General features: G+C 41.9%; 1 protein-coding gene and 1 non-coding gene across 7 annotated transcripts; both read left to right on the plus strand.

Annotated features, from left to right (window-relative positions):
* Window positions 1-4,494: 4,494 nt before the first annotated feature.
* Window positions 4,495-8,486, plus strand: LOC136544392 (KH domain-containing protein At4g18375-like). 6 transcript variants are annotated; one of them, XM_066536580.1, is made up of 8 exons: window positions 4,495-4,789; window positions 5,641-6,210; window positions 6,448-6,876; window positions 6,967-7,224; window positions 7,329-7,592; window positions 7,686-7,744; window positions 7,893-7,965; window positions 8,066-8,486. In XM_066536580.1, the coding sequence occupies exons 2-7, from the start codon at window positions 5,644-5,646 to the stop codon at window positions 7,939-7,941; spliced, it is 1,626 nt and encodes a 541-aa protein (XP_066392677.1). In that variant the 5' UTR covers window positions 4,495-4,789; window positions 5,641-5,643; the 3' UTR covers window positions 7,942-7,965; window positions 8,066-8,486. The 6 variants fall into 6 exon arrangements, 3 of the variants coding, with proteins under 3 accessions (XP_066392677.1, XP_066392683.1, XP_066392671.1); XM_066536586.1 differs by having other exon boundaries at window positions 8,133-8,486; XM_066536574.1 differs by having other exon boundaries at window positions 4,496-4,789; window positions 8,071-8,486.
* A 3,814-nt stretch (window positions 8,487-12,300) lies between these two features.
* TRNAI-AAU (transfer RNA isoleucine (anticodon AAU)) lies at window positions 12,301-12,374 on the plus strand. The gene has a single exon. It is a non-coding gene; the product is annotated as a tRNA-Ile (tRNA).
* The last annotated feature ends 9,713 nt before the right edge of the window (window positions 12,375-22,087 follow it).

Consider the following 22,087-nt stretch of genomic DNA (forward strand, 5'->3'; position numbering starts at 1 on the left):
CTCTTGATAGCACTCGACGACTTCTTCAGTACTATAACCCTCTATCATGGAGCCCTCTGGGTATGCTCAATTATGCACGTATCAACTTAGAACCAACATGAACTGCTCGTAGGACCATATTTCATGCAATTAGCAAGGGCCCAGCGCCTGTATCTAATGAACCATGTGAATCATGAGATGTGGCATTATATAAAAAAAAGCAGGAGGTAAACACATCTCTAGTTGGTTTTGTGTCTCCACCACAAATTCATGTAGGTCACTCAGCTCTTGCTTGCCAATTGTCTTCTGTGAGATCTTTGAAAAGAAGTAGCACATACGGGTGATGACCATTTTCAAGAACTCTAGTTTTATAGCCCTAATTGCAATAGGTAGAAACACTATCAGCATCACATGACAATCGTGAGCCTTGCAGTGTGTTATTGATAAGTCCTTCATCGACACTAGCTTCTTCACATTTGCTGAAAACCCAGTGGGGACTTTGACCCCCCTTAGGAAAGTGCATATAGCTCTCTTCTTGTCTGGTGTTAGGTTGAAGCACGCCGCGGGCAGAGTGTATTTTCCATTAGCCTCAGGCACCGGGTGAAGCTGTGGCATCACGTTTAGCTGCATCATGTCTTTCTGTGCTTTCAAACCATCCTTTGACTTGCTTGTGTCCATCAAGGTATCAATGAGACTCTCAAAGACATTCTTCTGCACATGCATATCATCAATGGCATGGGGGACCTCCAAGTCTAGCCAATAAGGCAGATACTGAAAGAAGATCGATTGTTTCTTGAAAGGTACACCTTCAACAAGAGGTGCGCTTCTATCTCTGTTCGTCCCATCTGGATTCTTCTTTCCATAGATGATGCGTATGTTTTTCACCATTCTATATATGTGTTCTCTGTTATGACGTCTCTCCAGAGGGGGTTCAATCTCCCGGGTGTTGTCATAAAATCTAAAGAAAATTTTGCTATGGTACTTGTGACTTGTCTTTAAGAAACATTAGTTTCTTAGGTAAACTATCTTCTTGGATGCATCCAGGTACACCCATGTAGTACCATCCAAGCAAACCAAGCATCACATCTTTCCTTTGATCTGTCTAGACAAAGCAAACAGCGTGGGGTAATCATTGGTAGTAACAAATATTATTGCTCTACATATAAAGTCCTCCTTTCAGAACGCATTATACATTGGCTCCCCATGCCTCCATAGCCTCTCCATTTCTTGCATCAAAGGCTCGAGGAACACGTCTATATTAATGCCTGGTTGTTCAGGGTAAAAAATAAGAATAGTGAGGAGAAGGTACTTTCTCTTCTGACAGAATTACGTTGGGATGTTGTACATGGTCAAGATCACTGGCCAAGTGCTATGGTCGCTCATCCTCTTATTGAAGGGATTTATTCCATCAGTGCTCAAGCCAAACCATACATTCCTTGGGTCATCGCTGAATTCTTTGTGATTCTCATCGAACCTTTGCCACTAACTATAATCAGCCGGGTGTGCAATCTTATCATCATCCACCTTGCGCTCATCATCCCACTATGTCATGAGTGTGGCTTCTTTAGGGTTTAGGAAGATACGTCTCAAGTGGTCGGTCATTGGCAGGTACCACATTACCAAGGCATGAATTCTTCTCTGCTTTGCATCGTTGCCTAATGGCAGGTCCTCTAGGGGCTGAGATTCTTGTACCACCTTTTTTGTACCCTTCTTATTCCTCTTTTTTCCTATAGAGGCTTCGTCCCCACCGTAAAGGTCATTGTTCTTGTACCGGCTGACCCCACACCAGGGACATTTATCCAGTGACTTGAACGTTTCGCCACACCGGGGGCATGCATGGATTTTTTCAACCCCCATTGTTAATGGACTTATGACCTTCTTTGCTTAATATGTGTTGGCGGGAACTGAGTTTGGTTGTGACAGCACCCATGACAGGAGATGCAATAAATCATTGAAACTACAGTCTGACCAGCTGTACTTAGCCTTCAGGATGAGTAGCTCAAGCACAAAACATAGCGATGTTCAATATGTCGGATAACCCTTTTCAACACCATACACAGTCTCCTTCGATGCTTTTGTCACCCTTTCCAAATTTTCTAAACCTTTTGGGCTATTTAGTAAAATCTCTGGTCCAAGTGCTCGAATCATGTCCTTTAAATCATCTTCATCCCCGACACGTGCTCCACCATCATTATTGGCACTATCTTCGTCGTTACCATCCCAACCACCAGCATCACCACCTTGTTCATTTCCAAACTCTGAATCCATTCATGCATCAAGCTCTGCTGAATATTGGGACATGGATTCTATGGTTTCGTCGTCGTATTTCTCCTCATCCTCGTCGTTAACAATAACCGTTTCACCATGATGAATCCACACTGTGTAGTCCTCAACAAATCCTCGCATAATCAAATGTGATATGATGATAGTCACATCTGTCCATGCCATATGGTTCTTGCAATCTTTACAGGGACAAATAATTGTATCCTTATTCTTTGTCAATGTCGTTGCATGCTTCTTTGCAGCCTCAATAAATTTATCCACCTCTTCATGGAAACCTGCCTTGAACCTTAACGAACCATACATCTAAGAGTTTCTGTACTCCATCTTTTACAACAACAACAAACAAACATAAAGGACTACTTATTCAGATATATATAAAAATAAAATAAATTAATAATTACTTGAGAATAATTGTATATACTTCAGATATATGGATATAAATCAAATATAATTACATTGAAGCATACAAACACACCATGGTAGAAGAAAATTAATTAATGGCCAATTTATCCATAAATAATTAAAATACATATTTGTTGATTACAATAAACAATTTTAAAGACAATAATTAGCAACAATTATATTTTACCCAATATCTTTTCATGCAAACCCTAGTCTAATTTCATCAAACACAAATTTACAAAACCGAAATTAATAAAAAAACCAAACTCTAGATCTAGATCTACATGCACATGAAACATCCATAAAACTAACTAATTATTCACTAAAATCAAGAAACATGGACCAAATAAGGGTATGATCTTATTTCCCTCCCTAATTTACCCTAGTACATTCAAAACTTGGGTCTAATTTGCTTCATAAGTAGCTTAAGCACCATAAAAGAGAGAAAAGTAAAACTCTAATTATTCACTAACCAACCATTAAAACTTAAAAAAAAGTGTGGAATAGCATTTTCTTACCGTCTACAACCTCTCCACCAAAGGATTTGAGACCAAAACATTTCCCCCTTAGTAGAGCAATTTTTGGGAGGTGCCCAAGGCCTCCCCACCTTTCTTTCACAGGTTTGAGTGAGTGACCCGAGAAGAAAGAAGGTGCTACACTTTGCTTTGTATGTGGGTCATTTGTAGGGGCGGTTGGTGATGGAGCCGCCCCTACAAATCGGAGGTATTTATACACGGACATTTGTAGGGGTGGCTCAATCACCAGCCGCCCCTACAAATAGCAATACCCCGGAGCGGCTGGTGAGTGAGCCGCCCCTACAAATCCGACCCATTTGTAGGGGCGACTCGTATGACCAGTCGCCCCTGCTGTTCCATCATCATCCACCCCTACAAAAAAAAATTGATCCGTTGCTACAAACCATTTTTTACGTAGTGCCCGTTGCTCGAGGCCTGGTGCCGGACTGCCGGCGATGTGGATACGGAGATCGTGGCCTACGCGCGGAGAGCGTGGCGGCGCGAAGATAGCGGCCTCGCTGGCGGCATCGACGGCGGTGTCCTCGGCGGTGGGTACGGCAGCGACTGCCGCCGCGGCGGAGGCAGCAACCGGGAGGGCACGGGGTCTGTGTCCTGCGCGCAGAGATCGTGGAGGGCGCGGAGATCGTGGAGGGCGTCGCGACGATAGCGGCCGGTGTCCTCGGCTGTTTCCTTTTTTTTCTTTGGCGATACGTACCAGGCTACGGTGTTTACTCTTTTATTTATTTATTTATTTCGGCGACACCAACACGGCTCGTTTTGGGTTGACCGCGCTGAAGCCTGTGCAGCATGCGCGTTGAAGCCTCATCGCTGTTGATACAATGCCGTGGCCGTAGGATTGCGATGAAGCCTGTGAGGTGTGGGTTCTGGCCCTTAATTTTAATAAGACGATTTTCTGGTGCATAGTGATTGAGCTTCTGAACGGGGACACTTTTTTAGTTGTGCCTAGAATAGTTTGGATTGTTTTCTCGTAGCAGAGATGCTGTTCAGGAGTGCGTGTCTCAAGAGTCCTGCATCCTGCAGACACCACAAGCGCTTTGAGGTGCCATGTTCATGTGGTAGTGTGGTGTAGGATACTGCCCGTAGAGATTGATACAAATGGAGGGCTGGGATGGTGCAAACGATCCAGGATGCTATCATGGTGGGCCGGCAGAAAAAAGAAAGCGAAGAGAAACATGACCCATGAAGAAACCACACGCGGCCCATGAGAAGAAACACATCTAGGGAGGAGAGCTCCTGAATCGTGGCGACAACCAACACCCTCGGCGGCTCGGCCTCTTCGTCGGTCGGCGTTCCTTCCCTTACCCGGTCACCTATAGATATCGCCTAGCATTTTTTCTCTAACCTTGCTCGACCCTTGGCCCGCCGCCTGGACTCGTCTCGCCCGCGGCCGATCTCCTCCATCCGCTCGCCGCGCCGCAACCCGGAGAGGAAACTGCGCTCGGTCGAGCACCACCTGGGGCCCAGCGTCCTCGCGACCATCTCCGGCACGGCGTCCGCCCTCTGCAGCCCCGGTGTCCCTGCGACCGTCGCTGCTGTCCTACTTCGCCACTCGCCACTTTGGCCGGCGACGAGCACCACCAGGACACTAGGTATTCCCTCCCCTTGGTCCTCCCTTCCTGCTGTGCGAAGCCGTGCGCCCAAACCTTAACGTAATTCATAGGTAAAGCCGTGCGCCCAAACCCTAACATACTATTCGTAATCGGATCTGAATCTAATTACAGGTGTATATGCATGTATTATGCCTACTAACTTCGATTGCTTTGCAAAAATTATTGGGTGTACATGTGTACACCCATGTCCTTTACTGGGTCCGCCCCTGAAGTCTGAGCCAATTATTTGGGAATTTCTTGCCTGAGGGATGTGCCCTCAAAGATGGATTTTTCACCCTCCTGATAGGAAGGATTCAAGATAGAGTTTGATTATTAGCAGATGCATGTGCTTGACCCTGTTGTGTTTGTTTCTTTGCCCAGCTTTTGTTGGGTTCTGGATTCACTAATTAATTAAATTGAAAATGTGCTATTTTCTCATAGAAACGTCTGTTCTCTGGTTCGGAAATAGTACGCATTACTAAGCATATTGATAACATGATATGTTGACTTTCTAACTCTAGCGTTCCTTTTTTTTTAAAAAAAATCTAGCGTTAGCGGTTAGCCTTGATACTATGCATCTGTAACAATAAATTATGCCTAAGTTAGAACAATTTTTTTTTTGGTTCGATGGTATTGGAGTTTGCAGTTCAGAGATCTCATGGGAATACGATACGATGTCCAAAACTTTTTATATATAATATAACATAAGAGTATTGCCCTATCGAGAAAAAAGGGTTATGGTTATTCAGCATCACATCCTGTGCTATTAAGGACATTGTGGTCTGCTATTTAAGTTTGTGTTTATTTGGTGCATTGTTCTGCGTTTTTGATTGTTTTACCTCTGCTTCCAGACAATGGCTGGCCACCGAAACAGTCATGGAAAGCGCCACTCTGATTATACTGAAAATGGAGGCGGCAAGAGAAGAAATCCTGGTGATGATACCTATGCCCCTGGTCCAGATGACACTGTGTATCGCTACCTCTGTGCCTCTAGAAAAATTGGGAGTATCATTGGCAGGGGTGGAGAAATTGCAAAGCAGTTGAGGACTGAGACCCAAGCTAAGATCAGGATTGGCGAGAGTGTCCCTGGATGTGAGGAGCGAGTTATTACCATATTTAGCTCTAGCAGGAAAACTAATACCATCGATGATGCTGAAGATAAGGTTTGCCCTGCTCAGGATGCCCTCTTTAGAGTTCATGAGAGGCTTGCCACTGATGAGAGTCTTGGGAACGAAGACGGCGAAGAAATTTCACCTCAAGTTACTGTTCGCTTGCTTGTGCCATCAGACCAGATTGGATGCATTCTTGGAAAAGGTGGGCAGATCATCCAAGGAATCCGCAGTGAGACTGGTGCACAAATACGCGTGCTTAGTAATGATCATATCCCTGCATGTGCCATTAGCGGCGATGAACTTCTCCAGGTTGGTAATTCCTCACATCAATTCCTACATTACCTAAACAAAACTGTACTGCGTATGAATGTCTGTAATTCTGTATCTATCTTTACTTTTTTTTATATAATCCTGGCGATATCTTCTTTCTTAAATGTCTACACCATTTATTTATTACTCAAACTTGAAAAGATGTCTGGAATTTTATGTTTTGCTGTCTTTGCTAATCATCTTTACTGATAAGACTTCCAATATTTTTGACACTAGATATCTGGAGACACGGTAGTTGTCAGAAAGGCTCTTCATCAAGTGTCATCTCGCCTCCATGACAACCCATCCAAGTCACAGCATCTTCTTGCATCCAGCTTGACCCAACCTTATCCAGGGAGCACCCACCTTGGTGGTTCCTCTACTGCACCTGTTGTAGGGATCACTCCAGTAATTCCTCCTTATGGAGGCTACAAAGGTGATGCGGCAGGAGATTGGTCCTCTTTATACCAACCACGAAGGGATGAGAGCTCTGCAAAGGAGTTTAGCTTGCGTTTACTTTGTGCTGCTGCAAATGTGGGGGGTGTAATTGGGAAGGGTGGTGGAATTATCAAACAGATCAGGCAGGAATCTGGGGCTTTAATCAAAGTGGCTAGCTCCAATTCGGACCCTGATGATGACTGCATAATTACAGTTTCTGCGAAAGAGGTGATTTCTCTTTTTGATATGCTTATATTATGCCTTATTGCCTATTCTTAGTTGCTTTTCTTGACCAACCACGTCTTTTGTTCCATGCAGTTCTTTGAAGATCCTGTATCTCCAACAATTGATGCTGCAGTTCGTTTGCAGCCTAGATGCAGCGAGAAAAGTGATTCAGAATCAGCTGAGCAGTCATATACAACACGCTTGCTGGTGTCAACATCTCGTATTGGATGCCTAATTGGCAAAGGTGGTTCAATCATTACTGAGATACGAAGAACATCCAGAGCAAATATACGCATTCTTTCAAAAGAAAATGTTCCAAAGGTAGCAGCAGAAGATGAAGAGATGGTTCAGGTAGCAATTTGGGCTTTCTGATGTTAATTTTTTTGAGGCATTTGCGTGGTTATATGCAATATGCTATAGCAGGTTTTCATTATATCGATTTGCCTGTGCACCAGATCAGTGGAGGCCTTGATGTTGCAAGACATGCTCTTGTGCAAATAGCTACAAGGCTGAAAGCCAATTTCTTTGAAAGAGAGGGCTCTTTATCTGCATTTCCATCTGTGATCCCTTACCATCCTTTGCCTTCTGGTGCTTCGGATGAACCAAAATATCTAAGCAGAGACACTAAGCCTGTTGGGCATTATCTATATTCAAGTGCTTTTCGTACATCGGATGACATGATTCCTTCTGACAGCTATGCAAGTTATGGCGGCTCCCAGGTATAACATATGTCATGCTGTACTCTTTATCAAGCCTGTTGATAGCTTATTATCAGAATTTTTCATTCCGTAATCAACTAAAACTTCCTCTAGGCACTTGGAGGAGGATATGGGGCTTACAGCGGATACAGTGCCCGCTCCTCTAGTAGTGGGTAAGGATGGCTATACAATGTTTGATTCACCAGTATAGAAATTCAGTTCGGTACATAGCTGTATATAGCAACTGTTTGTGTTTCATGTCTTTTTATTTCTATAGTTGTGCTCACACAGTTCTTTGTAACTGCTAATAACTTCCATCAGGTTATCTGGTCATAGTTCTCTTCACTATGGAAAGCGTCATGGTTATTAGGATTTAGATTGCTTGATAAAGCAGGTATGGTTCTTCAACCTTTTCTTGATATGTCAGAATGATTATGTGATTGTGCATTGCCCGCCTTAATGCTTTTTTTGCCTTTTGAACACATTGAACCCAGCTCAGCTATCTGATGGACCTGTTCTTTTCACCTTTGCCCCCCTGCTCCCCTCCCGTACTAAAAACAGCCAAGACATTGAAGTTTGGAGCCTGCTTATTGGAGCCCCTTCCCAAACCAGATGACCAAGAGAGCCCAACCTGGAAGCTTTGCTTAAGAGGACCTATGTGGATGCCATAGACCACCTGATATTCCTCACACTACATTACTTATGTCTTCCTCTGGGCCTATGTTTTTAGCCCTGCCGTAAATGTTCTGAACCTATGTATTGAAAGGTCGCATTTGAGACTGCATGTATTTGCTTGTTTGAAACCTGCTTCCGTTTAGTGGTTTTTGTTGAAATACTTGTTTCCTATGTGCCACCCAAAAAGCCAGGAATATGTTACTCGAAAAAAACACTAGGGAGCTGTTAATTGCCTTTCCACTTAAGATGTGGGTTACTTCCTTCTCAGTGATATGATATGTGTGACTGCCATCCTAAATAAAAGTAACACTAGAACCACATTGCCTTTTTGAAAGTACCATCAGAAACTAGGTATACCAAACTTTGCTCCTGCCTGCCAACATTTCACTGAATTGCACATTGTGCTTTATTCACCTACCCCTGCCACCAAACATAATCAGTTTCACCCCCCTGCCTCAATCTTCAGGGCCTGTTTGGTTTCAATCCAGGCAGCTTTGCCTGGCTCTTCATGCAATCCCAGGCTTTTGGATTTTGTGTTCCTGGGGGGTGTAGATTGCTGCCTGGCAGGCTTTGAACCAAACAGACCCCAAGAGCATTGTTGAACTGAGGTTAGCTAGCTGAACATACATCTGTACTTGTTCGATTACAATGCCATTGCAATGCACAGGCAAGTTTATGTTTGAACATTAAACCATATTTTTTTTGAATGAGAACATTAAGCCAATTTGAAGTTGGTGTTTTAAGTATAACCTTTCTAATTTAATTGGTTATAGATATATGTACTTTGGTGTGAGTAGCTAATATCTGAAACTTTAGGTAGCTGGAACTTTTTTTTTAAACTAGCTGGAAGTTTTTTGGTCTTATCGATTTATATATCACAATGACCCAAAAATTGGCGATAGAGCATGCTCATGATACTACTGAACCCTTTGACCTGATGCACATGTTCCAATGCTTTAATGGCTAAATGAGTATTGGTGACTGAAGTTCCGATAATGTACTTGGCAACTTGCTATGATGAGGAAACTATATGCCAAAGATTGAATCGTGTGCATGAGGCTGCAGTTGCAAGTTTCTTGCAGGTTCACTGTTCATTTCATGTAGATTTAGAAGGTTCTAAGTTCACCGGGTTTATAGGAGCTTGACCTCCTTCATGTCTGGGAGTCTTGTTAACCAGGAATGTGCAGGAACATGCAGAAGTAACCATGCAAGGTATTGTTTCTGGATGAGATTGAATTAGCCTCTGGAGTTGCACATCATTGTTTAGCTCGTCTATGTGTAGTTCATAACGTCAAAATGTTGTTAGCGGAATGACTGTACTGTTTGTTTATTTAATGTTAGCTGTTCTATGTAAATCCTAACTGTATCGGGTTTTGACCAGCAAATTTATTTTAGATTATGTTTTTGGCATAATAAGTTCCATAAGATTTGATTCTGAGATATCCTGAACACTATTCTATTGCAATACCTGGAACAATGCTCTCTGGTGCTGACCTGGATAGTGTACCGTAGCCCTGTCCGGCATCTCTCGAGTCTAAAGCAGCACCTGAACCTATACAGGTTTCAGGTGCTCCGATGAAACGATCCTGAATCTATACAGGTTTCAGGTGCTCCGAAGAAAAGATATGCATTTCATCAGACATGTATTGCCGACAGGATCATTAGCAGTATTACTAACACAACGCATGCTGTTGTGTGCTGTTTCTTCAGATATGTAAGATGTCAGCCAGCGAGTTTTTTTTTTTTTGAACTGGAGTCGGAATTCTTGAGTTGGCTTGAAACTGTCATTAATAACAAATACCTGAGATCTCAGGGAGGAAGCCCGAAACCTTTTGGATCATTTCGGAATTTCCCAAGACATGGTGAGCACTTAATCAAATTTGGGACTTCCAACCCAAGCTCGGGTCAGAACCATTAGATATGAAAAAGTCAAGTTGGTTTTTAGATTGTGTCCATTCGTGCCGTGTGGTTTTGGTGTTGCCGGTGTACGGGTGTGGAAATGCAGGATAGGTCCTCAGAGTGTGCTCTAAGGCTAATCTCAGTAGAGATTTTCATGACACAGTTATCAAGAATGCCGTATCAGCTTTTTTTGTTGGTAACTATGATAGTTTCATCTAGATGAAACTCTACGAAACTCTCTCTCTCTCCATAAATAAACTGTTAGTCAGAAATTTGTTGAAGTGTTATTATATTAAATGAGAATGAAACTCCTTTGAAACCCTCATTTAGACTGGCCCTGGCCTAAGGGTGTCCCCAACAAGCTAACTCGGAGCTAGCTTGCTGACTATGTGGAGGAGAGATGGAATAGAGAAACAACTAGCTAGCGAGATGAGAATACATAGTCTAGCAAAAATCGATGGTTCCCCCTCTTACTACTCCTGTGGTCCTAGCTTTGATGTTATAGTATTTTATGTTTCTCTTTCTTCCCTCTTCTACACATCAGCTAGCTATTTGAGAAGGTTGTTGGAGATGCCAAATGTACGTTTGGATTCAGCGACTAAAATTTAGTCCCTGTCAGATGCTAATCAGGAGGAAACCCAAAGGTGAAGTTGAGCACGTGAGGATAGAAATCATCTAAAAAAAGAAAGAAAAAGGGAAGGAGTCTATCAGGGTCTAGGTAAGGGTTTTGGGGTTTGGGGGGAGGCTCCTGGCCTAGCGGTGGTGATGGGTTGTGGGTGGGACGGTGAGGCGGCGCTCACCGCAGTGGTGGAGGATGGAGCAATTTACATGGAGGTACCGGTTCGCATTGGTCGTGGTCACCGCAGTGGCTCCAATTTCTTTTGTTTTCTTTTAGTTGGAAAGGATAAGGGGGAGTGGGTGGCAGGGTGAACCAGGATGGAGTCTCCACCGATCCTTATCCGGAGAGCCTTCTCCTTCTAGGTGCACCCGTTTCATAAATAAGTCGAGGCAACTTAGTGGCGCGAAGTATATATTTGAAGTAGTAAGCACAATTATACAAACCATATCTCTCTAGGTAGTTATGTATAGCGGAATGGGCCAACTTGGTGAGCCATTGGGATTCAGTGAGGGTTTGATGGAGGCCGGAGTAATTGCGGGCGTCGTGCTCCTGCCCTCTGATGAACACATTTAGGCTCCCAATTTAGTGATTTAGGTTTTTGGTAATTAATGAATACAAGTGTTGTGATTAGCGCTATTCATATTTGAGAAAGGCATAGGTTCATTGGACACAAGTGTCTTGCCTCGAAGAGTTGGATTGATGTGTGGAGGATAGCGCAAAGGATAGTCGTGAAGACTAAGGACACAATAGAGCGAATATAAGCTTGGTAATTGAAAACATTTGCTATAGCGTGTATTAGGGTTTTGTTTTTTCTTTGGCTATACTATTAAATGTGTATCCGAGGCATTCATCTTGAGGGGTCTGAGCAAGAGCATTTGGATGCAAGAGGTTAACTCAGTCAAAATTGTTATAAAAAAACTCTCATTCAAAATTATGGTAGCAAGTGGTCCAATTGAAGTGGTTCTTGTGCTTTTTTTGCAGCCTGTTCATTTCGTCATAAACGATCGTGGATTATTTATTGCTGGCTGGTTTGGTGTAAGAGAAACATACTGTTCCAGCTTATAATCCACGATTATATACGAACAAGCGAACATGCTGTTGGTTAGTGGAGGTGTTGCTTGGTGGTTGCTGTTGGAGCAGAGAGAGTCGCTGTATCTTTGCATGCTCTTGACCCGTGCTGAAGTATACCTTGTTGTGCTTGGTTCGTGGTAGCCTTTGGTTTGCTTTCATCTTAGGTGTTGCCGGTCGCTACCTTCCTTCAAGTTTACCTTTCTCTGTGGTACTGTTATGTTGTTTGGCTCATTTGGTCTCTGTAAAACTCTATTCTTTTTAACTGAATTATGCGCTCACCACGTTCTTAAGAAAAAAAAAATGCAAATGGAGCTTCTAATATTTTGAAAGTGAAACTATGAAAGTTTACTGTCAAAATAAGACAATGTTTAAGTATTACTCAAAGGCCTATTAGCTCTAATATTTTGAAAGTGAAACTATGAAAGTTTACTGTCAAAATAAGACAATGTTTAAGTATTACTCAAAGGCCTATTAGCTCAGCTGGTTAGAGCGTCGTGCTAATAACGCGAAGGTCGCAGGTTCGAGACCTGCATGGGCCATTATTTGTTTCTTTTTTGTCCACTGCACTCAGTCTCTAGCCCCCAGTTTTTTTTCCCGTGGTTCTCCACTGCACTCTAGCCCCCAGGGTCTTTCTTTTTTGTTTTTTTGGTCATGGTTGTCCACTGCACCCTTATGCCTGGGTCTAATTCTCCCACAAATTATTTATGCTGAATTTTTTTGGAACTTTTAGACCTCCACAACAATGAATACCCATTTCGAATCAGCACACGTACAGCCATCAAACTGATACAACCGAATCACTAGTATGCACAGCACGTGAACGGTGAGTGCATGCACTAATAAAACGTACATTTATTCATTGTGTAATTCTTAAAAAAAATCCATCCTTGATTGCTTAGTTTTGGGGGCGACAAATAATAAAGAAGTATTGGATTCAGAGAATAATATAGATCTATTTCTTTGTGAAGAATCAACAAAATAATACAGATCTATTTCTTTGTGAAGAAAAATATACTCCCTCCGTTCCTTAATATAAGCCATATAGATTTTTAATTTTTTTTTCAAAATATAGGTACGTATTAGCTCCCACGCCGATTAGTTTGGAAACCTTCCCACCGTAAATAGCACATGCCCCAACCAATCCCTTAGATTTAGGAAGCAATCTGATTGGGAGAGAAAAGATGGCCTGCTTTTCCTTTTTTTCCTCGGTCTCACATCATTCCCCAAGCCGTGCGTTAATATTGGTGCTAAAAACTATATGGCTTATATTAAGGAACGGAGGGAGTAATACATTTAGAGCTGATACACATAACACGTATATATATGATATAGCGCATAAAATAAATAAAAGGATAGATGAATCACACACGTTAGATCAAACGGACGGAGATGAACGATAATATAATATGTATAATATGTATTATCATGTGGGTGTGATTGTGTGAACAAGTGGCCAACGAGCTTATTCGAAACATATGAACACATGGCTGCCACGGTACTCATTTTAAGCCTCCCAAATGTCACAAGTAGGGCGGGCCTTTTTCCTTTCCTAGCTATGTAACTAGATATATGCGCAATGACACTGACTCATTGGCAACATGTTTCACGTGGGTATACGAGGGGTTTGCTTGGCAGAGCTCCCATAACGGCTTCGAGGTGGAATCTATGAAAGTTTACATGTTAACTTATTTTTGATGATCCTATGTAGATTATATGGTTCTCTCAAATGAACTAGAAGGCTAGAAGCTAAGAAAGTAGCTTCTCTTGATTCACTTTCAACATAGAATCACTTTTATATAGAGATTATTCTAGAGATAGTGGAGGATCATTTTCTAGGTTCTATTTATTACAAACTACACTTGTGTTCTTGATGAGGCTGATCATAGTATAGTGACATCAGATTATCCTAAGCAAATGAAATCGTGTATAATTTGGTTTTGTTCTTTTTTAATAAGGTGTGTTAGGATATACTAAAACGTCACCTCATAAATGTTGACTAATAATTACTCTCGCCATTTCAATTGTAAATTGTTTAATTTGGATCTAATTCAAATTTATCTAACTTTGATCAAGTTTGTAGAAAAAATATCAACATCTATAATATCAAATAAATGCACAATCAAAATATATTTTATGGTGCATCTAATAAATCTTGTTTGATGTTGTAGATGTTTGTGCATTTTTCATTTTACAGATATTTGGCCAAAGCTGGAGAACTTTGACATACAATAAGGCTAAAACGACTCTAATTGAAATGGAGTGAGTAGTTAAATATATATACCATGTGTATAAAACTTATATAAATAGATCTACAATTATATATCTTTCTACAACAATGATGTAATTCATGACATATTGCAAAAGAAACCATTACTAAAAGGGTAGACATCTAAATACTTTTCAAATCCTAATACTACGTCTTAGAAGAAAAGAAATGTAGAATCTGTTTTTTTTTTGTTACCAAGCCATAGGAATGTCACTACGGGTGCATGCGGTAAACACCTGCAACAATTTATGTAATAACGGGTAAAATAAAATTTTATACCTAAAATTTATGGATGGAAGTTTGTACCCTCCAATTCCTGCATCTATCAAGTGTATACTACGTACAAACGGATAAGATTGCCATTGCTACCGGCCGGACTGTCATTACCTTTTCGCTTGATCGTTTCTGTGGCTTATAAGCACGGCTGATGCTATTTTGTTGTGAAAGAAAAACACTTTATCATGACTGATAAGCATGACTCATACGATCGTATCGTCCTGACTTATTTTGCTGCGTACTGTACATCTGTTCATGATACTGATCTTCAGCCTCGTGATTAAATGGTACGTACTGACAAAATGAAGCTTATTTTGCTGCGTACTGTACATCTGTTCATGATACTGATCTTCAGCCTCGTGATTAAAATGGTACGTACTGACAAAATGAAGCTTCAAGATTCTTTCACGTGGATAATGGTAAAGCCGCAATACGCTCAAAACAGAGAGGGGGGGGGGGGGGGGGGGGGGGGGGGGTGGGTTCGCAGTTCACACAGCCGACTCGCGCTCCGGCCTCGACAACACATATGGATAGCGACGTCTCTGAATCAGGACGGAGACCACGTAGCTTTCTGTGATTCTCCTGTCTGCAAAAGCGACATGGGAAGAAGCTGGCCGAAAGCCAGTGAACCTGACATGTGCTCCATGGGCGTCTAGCTTTGTAGGAGTAGTCTTTCTTTTTTTTCATCACTTCTAGTAGGGCCCCGTTTAGATCCAAAAATTTTTGGATTTTGGATACCGTAGCACTTTCGTTTGTATTTGACAATTAGTGTCTAATTATGGACTAATTAGGTTCAAAAGTTTCGTCTCGCGATTTCTCACCCAACTGTGCAATTAGTTTTTTTCGTCTACATTTAGTACTCCATGCATGTGCCGCAAGATTCGATGTGATGGGTACTGCGCAAATTTTTTTGGAATCTAAACAGGCCCTAGGTAGCACTGGTGAACAGGACAAACGAAACAAATCGAGGCATCGAGCATTGCTAACAAAAACCAAATTAGGCCTGGTTTAGTTTCTCCCTTAAAGTTTAGTCCTTATCACATCATATGTTTGACACATACATAGAGTATTAAATGTAGACTAAAAAAATAACTAAGTGCACAGATTGTGACTACTTTGTGAGACAAATTTTTTGAGCCTAATTGGTCCATGATTTGACAATATGATGCTACAGTAAACATGTGCTAATGACGGGTTAATTAGACTTAATAAATTTATCTCGCGGATTACTGAGGACTTGTGTAATTTGTTTTATTATTACTATCCGAACACTCCTATATAACACCTGATGTGACACCTCTAAACTTTAGCTCCCTAAATTTAAACATCACCTATAACTAGAGTATATCCCAAACAAAAAAAGAAGAAGGGAGAAGCCGATTCGCTTTCTTAAATTAAATGACGATAGCTACTCGAAAGTCGAAGACCGAAAAATCTACTCTGAATATTCATATGCTAATAAGTCACCTTATTAATTCTAAATACTACACGGGTCCTTTGTTTTTGTTAGTAACTAACCCGCTTGCCCCCCAGCTTTAAGACACCACACGTGTAATATCATGAGCAAAAAAAAAAAAAAGACTACCGAAGGCAGGGAGAATAAACTAAAGAAGAAAAACCGTAGCTTAAATGAGTGGTGTACCTTACTTTACTTGTATGTCCTCTTGAGCAGAGCCACAAATGGGTTTCGTACAAATTTTGGAGACAACGATGATGGAGGCAGGAAATAGGCCTATTATTGATGGTTGTAAAATAGAATCACATTGACCCAGTTCGCTTCTCTTATAATCTGACTTTTTCGGCTTCTTTTTCTAGACGGAACAGTGTTTTTCTCTCACAACAAATCAGCCGAAATAATATTTTAGCTTCTTTTTCCAGCGAAGCAAACGGGGCCATAATAACTCTGCGTTCTTTGTGCTTGGTTCGTTCGGTTCCATATGTACACATGTTCCCGAAAGTAAGTGCAAATCTAGGATCTGTCAAACGATTAGTATTCTATTGCTTCTAAATATAAAGAATTTTAAGTTTGTTCTAAGTCAAACTATTCTAAGTTTGATTAAGATCCTGTACTTAGGAACCAATTCTATCCGATAGATTTTTCTTATAACAAACTGGAAACCTTCGTGTAAACCGATCAAAACTATATATATATATATATATATATATATATATATATATATATATATATATATATATATATATATATATATATATATATATATATATATATATATATATAACCCCACCTTAGACTATATAAGGTGGGATAGGGAGCCCCTGGTCGGTACCTGACTAGGCCTTATAGTTTCAGACAGACTTTAAGCTTTCATAGCTATATAAACACACTAGCATCCCTATAATCTTTGAGTATACAAGATAAGAGATCGATTCTCCACTAGACATAGGCCACCCGTGCATGAACCTGTATAAATTTGTGTCCTGTGTGTTACCCACCTGATTCCCTACGCACAAAATGTTGATTTACATTGTTGATGGTAAATCCTTTGTCAAGCGGTCTTCTCGGTGCGAATGGCCTCCACGACATGACCAAAATCTCGTATGAGTAAAGTGCACAACTTGTTCCGACCATAGCTATTGGCCTTGTGACGTGGTAGCGTAGCGACTGTCGTCTATCAATGTCCCTACCAAGGAGTTCACATTCTTTTGCACCATGGTAGGCTCCCCAATGGGAATGGGGATAAGTAGTTCGGGCCCTATAGCGTGATACTTCCAGGAGAAGGAGATCATGCGTTCCAGTTAGATCTAGCATTCCTATCCTGGCTGTACTACAAGCACCTCATCGGCCTGGCAGACTATGTTGATGGTCACTAAGTCATCATTTCATACCATAAACTTATGCTTAATTAATATGGGAATATGAACGACATCCTCAATAGGCACACGCCCTATTTCTAATTAACTCCATAATGGGGCGACTATGTGAGTAAATGAGTGAAATATGGACTAGAATGGGCTAGTTGGGAGCACTACGAGGTTGGGCAACCTGGTCCAAGGTTGGTTGACCCAAACCTGGCCCATCCAAGCCCATCACTTTATCACATACAAGGAAACACACATAGAAGTCATCCTACACATTGATTCAATGTTCAGTTTACATCAATAGATGAAATCAATCCAAGTGGAGAGCACAAGGATCCACTATAAGGAAAATGGACCCTATGGCCCATTTAAGTTTGATTTTGGTGTTTGATGATCAACATTATCATTTGGACTAATATTTTTGCTAGTGTCTTTGGGTATAGTTCAAATTATACAAACTGGAATTGGAGTTAGGCAACATGGTGATCAACTCCTCAAGCAAGACATTAGAAGCCTCGATAAAGACCTGCAAGAACATGCAGAAGTCCAAGACATGCACAAGATAGAACCAATCCAGGTGTTGACACCTAAAGTGGCAAACAGGGCAAACCACAAGCGTACGGTTGTTCAATGTAGCCTTCACTAGGAGTATTCCAGGTATCGTATTTCCACGGGGAACGTGAAGTGAACTAACTAAGGATCAAGACCGTCCTATGATGATACAAAAGAGCCTATGAAACTTGGGTAGAGAGGATCTTTGTAGCAATGATATCTAGTAAAGATAGTAGTTATAAGGGGTTTATCACCCCCTCGCTTATAGGAGGCGATAGACGAACAATAGGGAGTGGTTTACTCTAATGTGTCATGTATGAAAGTGAAGGCCTAGGGGGGTATTTATAACTAAAGTGAGGGGTGGTGCCATGCCAACGATCTAGGTGAATCTCCTCCTTGTCCTTGGATCAAATCAGCCTTGAACCAACCTTGGATCAACATTACATATCAAGGTAGATGCATGGGAGCAAGCACCAAGTCGGTGGGTGAAAGTGTAGGTCGGTTAGCCTCTTTTGGGGGTCGCCCGACACCCTTATGACAGGTGGGACCTCCATTTGTCTTCTAGAAGCATGGCCCACTGTCATAGTGTGTGTTTGAAGCGTGGATCTTCTTTATCATGTCGGTTTGCTTCACTTGTGGGCCCATGGATCCATGTGCTCACCTCTTTGGCCAATGAGAGAAGAGGAGCTTAGGATCCAAGGGTGGAGATTCACTTGTGGGCCCATGTAGCCATCGCCCGACCCCTAGGTGGGGCCTCCAGCCACCCAATGCTCATGTATATTGTGTGTATCCTACAAGCAAATATTGAGCATGTACATGTGGAACCAAGTTATTTGTACCTAAGTCACTATGTCTTTGCTTGCTAACTCCTGAAAAAGGTGTTTTGTTGATGGTTTTGATGGTGTAAAAACATGGTGAAATTTCCATCAACAGCCAGAAGGTCTAGGTAACTGCGCAGTCAACATGTGCAGGGTCCAATGGCTACTTTGAAGTTGGGGGCTATTGTTGGTATTTCTTAATGCAAAAAGAAATAATCCATAAGCGCACGGAATTACCGTTGTAGCATTTCACTCGGAAGTATTCAGGGTATCGTATTTTCCACAGGGAACGATGGTACTCTTCTAGCTAGTTCAGTCCAAGGACAACACAAGGGTAGGAGTTGGAGGAGGTTGAGATGGATTCCTATAGTTTTAGAATCTATGGATAGATAAACTCTACTTCTACTTGCTTACTTCGAGCACCGGGTAGCACCTGGTCTACCAAGTGAGCCAGGCCTATAGCTCTACGCCAAACCTGAACGTGAGGGATTATAAAGGACGAAGAGGGCTATCACCACCTGCCGCCTACCCCTCAACCATGGGGAACAAGGCAAACAAAGATAGCCTCTAGTCTAGACACCATGTCTACACTATTGACTACTACTCTAGCGTTGTACAGAGTTATCTGTCTTTATCAGGGCCCTCTACTAGAGTATCCATTATAAGAGCAGACGACGAACCCATAAACAAGTAAGAGTAAAGCTTAGCTAAACAAAAGACTTATAACCAAAAGAACCACGAACACTCACTTAGCAGGAGAACCCGATGAGGCACAGGTGCTTGTCGAGGTACAAGGTCGGGGAGACTAGTCGATAGGTCCGACGCTTCCCCTGTACTCTCCCTCACATCTCTCCCTACTATTCAACTCTAGCTAGCTAGGGCCTAAGCCCTTTGGAGTGATGCTCTTGCTCAAGTGTGGTAGCTCTTCTTCCTTGTGGTGTTTTTGACTAAGGAGGGGGGCCTCCTTTTATAGGTGGAGAGGGGGATGGATCCTAGGGAATATTCCCTATTCCCTCATGGAAAGAGCAAACCACCATCCTCCGCATTGATTGCACCGCAAAACCACATGGACCGACCAAAGAGAGGCGGTGTGGAGCAACCCACGTGAGATGGGGTTGATTTGGCCTGTTGGGGGTGTGCCCGCCCCTTGGTTAGCCCCAACCGCCCCCATCTTCGGTGGGTGAGCTCCACTGAAGTGTGTGACTAGGCCCATGATGGTTTGGCATGGATTTGAAGTGGTTTGCCTTGGTTGTGGGCTTGTCCTCCACTTGTTCGAGCCCTAATCTTCTAGTAAGTGGGCCATCTCCCCTTAGGCTCATGTTAGATGTCTGTAATGTTGTGTTTCTTGTATATTTTAGGCACATTTTCTATGTTATTCCAACATGTGCTCCTACAAATGGTAAATCACTAAAACTCATGGATTTGATTAGTTATAAGTTCTATTTCTAAGTTTTGGTGTTTATTTGTATGGATTTTATGTAAAGTTGGTGGGTGAGAATTTGAGTTAAGCATCGCCAACAAGCTCCCTTACACTTAGTCCTTTGCTCGTCCTTGAGTAAAGTTCAAGGGACTAACATGGGTCATCTCCTTGATATATAATATGCATACAAGTTATTCCATGCTTCACCTGAACCTGTGAACTTTTGAAGTGTCTGCCACATTATCTTGGGTGATTGAATAATGGAACAACATGGATTCAAATCCCCTTGCATCAATTCAATATAGAAACTTGGGTTTTCATTTGATTTTAAAAATGTAAACATAGCTTAGCTCTATAACAAAACCATCCAATTTATAAGAGCACAAGTACAATAGCAATTACCAAAGCGATCAAACTATCATACTTGAGCCCATATAAACCTGATAGTCTGATGAAATCATGAAGGATCTCAAACCAACCAACATACAAACCAAGATCATACATGATTCAACATAACAAGTCACATGTTACATCATAGTTCACAAATGGTTCACAAGTATCTCACATACATCGAAGTTCACATAGTTATTACAAACCAAGTTCAGATAGCGGAAGCAAAGTAGTTTGACATCAACATCACACTTAGTTCAAATACATGCTAGTACCACTGGTTATTTCCAGCAAAAGCATAACAGAGAGGATAACTTAGGAGTATCATGCCCCATGGTTTAGTCCTCATCCACGGCAGGATGAAGGCAGTTCTTACAGTACCCATGATACATCATATCATCTACAACAAGAGGGAATAAACCCTAAGTACGAGAATGTACTCAGCTAGACTTACCCATCAGTAAATCCAGAAATAATATGACATCAAGGAGTATGCAAGGCTTTATCGGTGGAGTTAGCTTGACAATATTTTGCTATAAAAGCTTAAGTAACATAACTTGGAGATTTAATATCTTTAGCATCAAATTGAATACCTATTCAATTAAACATCTCTAGATTAGCACCTGCTACTAGAGCAATCACGTGATTAAGCTAACAAGCATTAGTAACCCTATCCGGTGTATTAATTTGAGCATCATCATAACCATCAAGTTCTATCAATTAATGCTACGTTGCCGCTGCTCAGTCAAGTTCTCACTATCCGGGAGAGATGACGACTCGAATCGATTCCAACCAGCTAGGGAGTTATTCCTAACACAAACCCATACTTCCCCCATCAGGGTCACGTTGGGTCACCTTTGGTACAACTTCAGTACAGTCGCGTGTCCGATCAGCACCGCACCCTCACGGATACTACCTAGTCTGCTAGGAAGTTCAGGCCCGGCCAGCCCTTGGACTCACGCCACTGGCTCCCCATACACCCTTACTTCCTCTAGTGTGTGCACTTTCACTTACCGGGTCTCGGGCTGAGTTGAGCTACTCGGCTTCATGGTCGGAACGGCTTATCCGGCCAACTAAGTGCTAGGCATGTGTTCAACATGACATGAGGACGTACAGCGAATTGGTCCTTAACCGACACAGACGAGGATAAATAGGCACCAATACCTCCATGTCTTATTGCTTCTCTATCACAATCCCACCCGGTCTCCTTTTATTCATCAACACATGGTTATTTCCACTGATAGTAATTATAGCCAATCATGACCAGATATCTACCTATATCTTGCAGGTGACAGGAAATCACCCTTACATCTACCGAACTAAGCATGGCTAAGCATATATTCGATCCTGAACCTATAAAGGATTCAAGATATATTTTTCTAGATAAGGAAAGTATATGCAACAAGTTTTTTTCAATCAACCCCTCGTACTTAATACATCAACGTAAAAGGACTCAAGTTCATATTTAGAAAACATAGGAGGCTTAGAATGCTCTGGGGCATGCCTTTCAGAAATAGTAAGGTTGGTGATCAGGATGCTCAGGAAGATCTTCCATGTTGACTCCTCCTTCCGCCTAAACCTCCTGCTCCTAGGCTGCCTGTTGCTCCTCCTGACGCTCGGCTTCGAACTCGAGTAGCGTCACTCCTTTCCGGGGAACCTATTGCATGCTTATGCACAAATGAGTATCATGAATGCATAAGAGATGAGATG

This window comes from Miscanthus floridulus, chromosome 1 (genome assembly GCF_019320115.1).
Source record: "Miscanthus floridulus cultivar M001 chromosome 1, ASM1932011v1, whole genome shotgun sequence".
Taxonomy (NCBI): Eukaryota; Viridiplantae; Streptophyta; class Magnoliopsida; order Poales; family Poaceae; genus Miscanthus; species Miscanthus floridulus.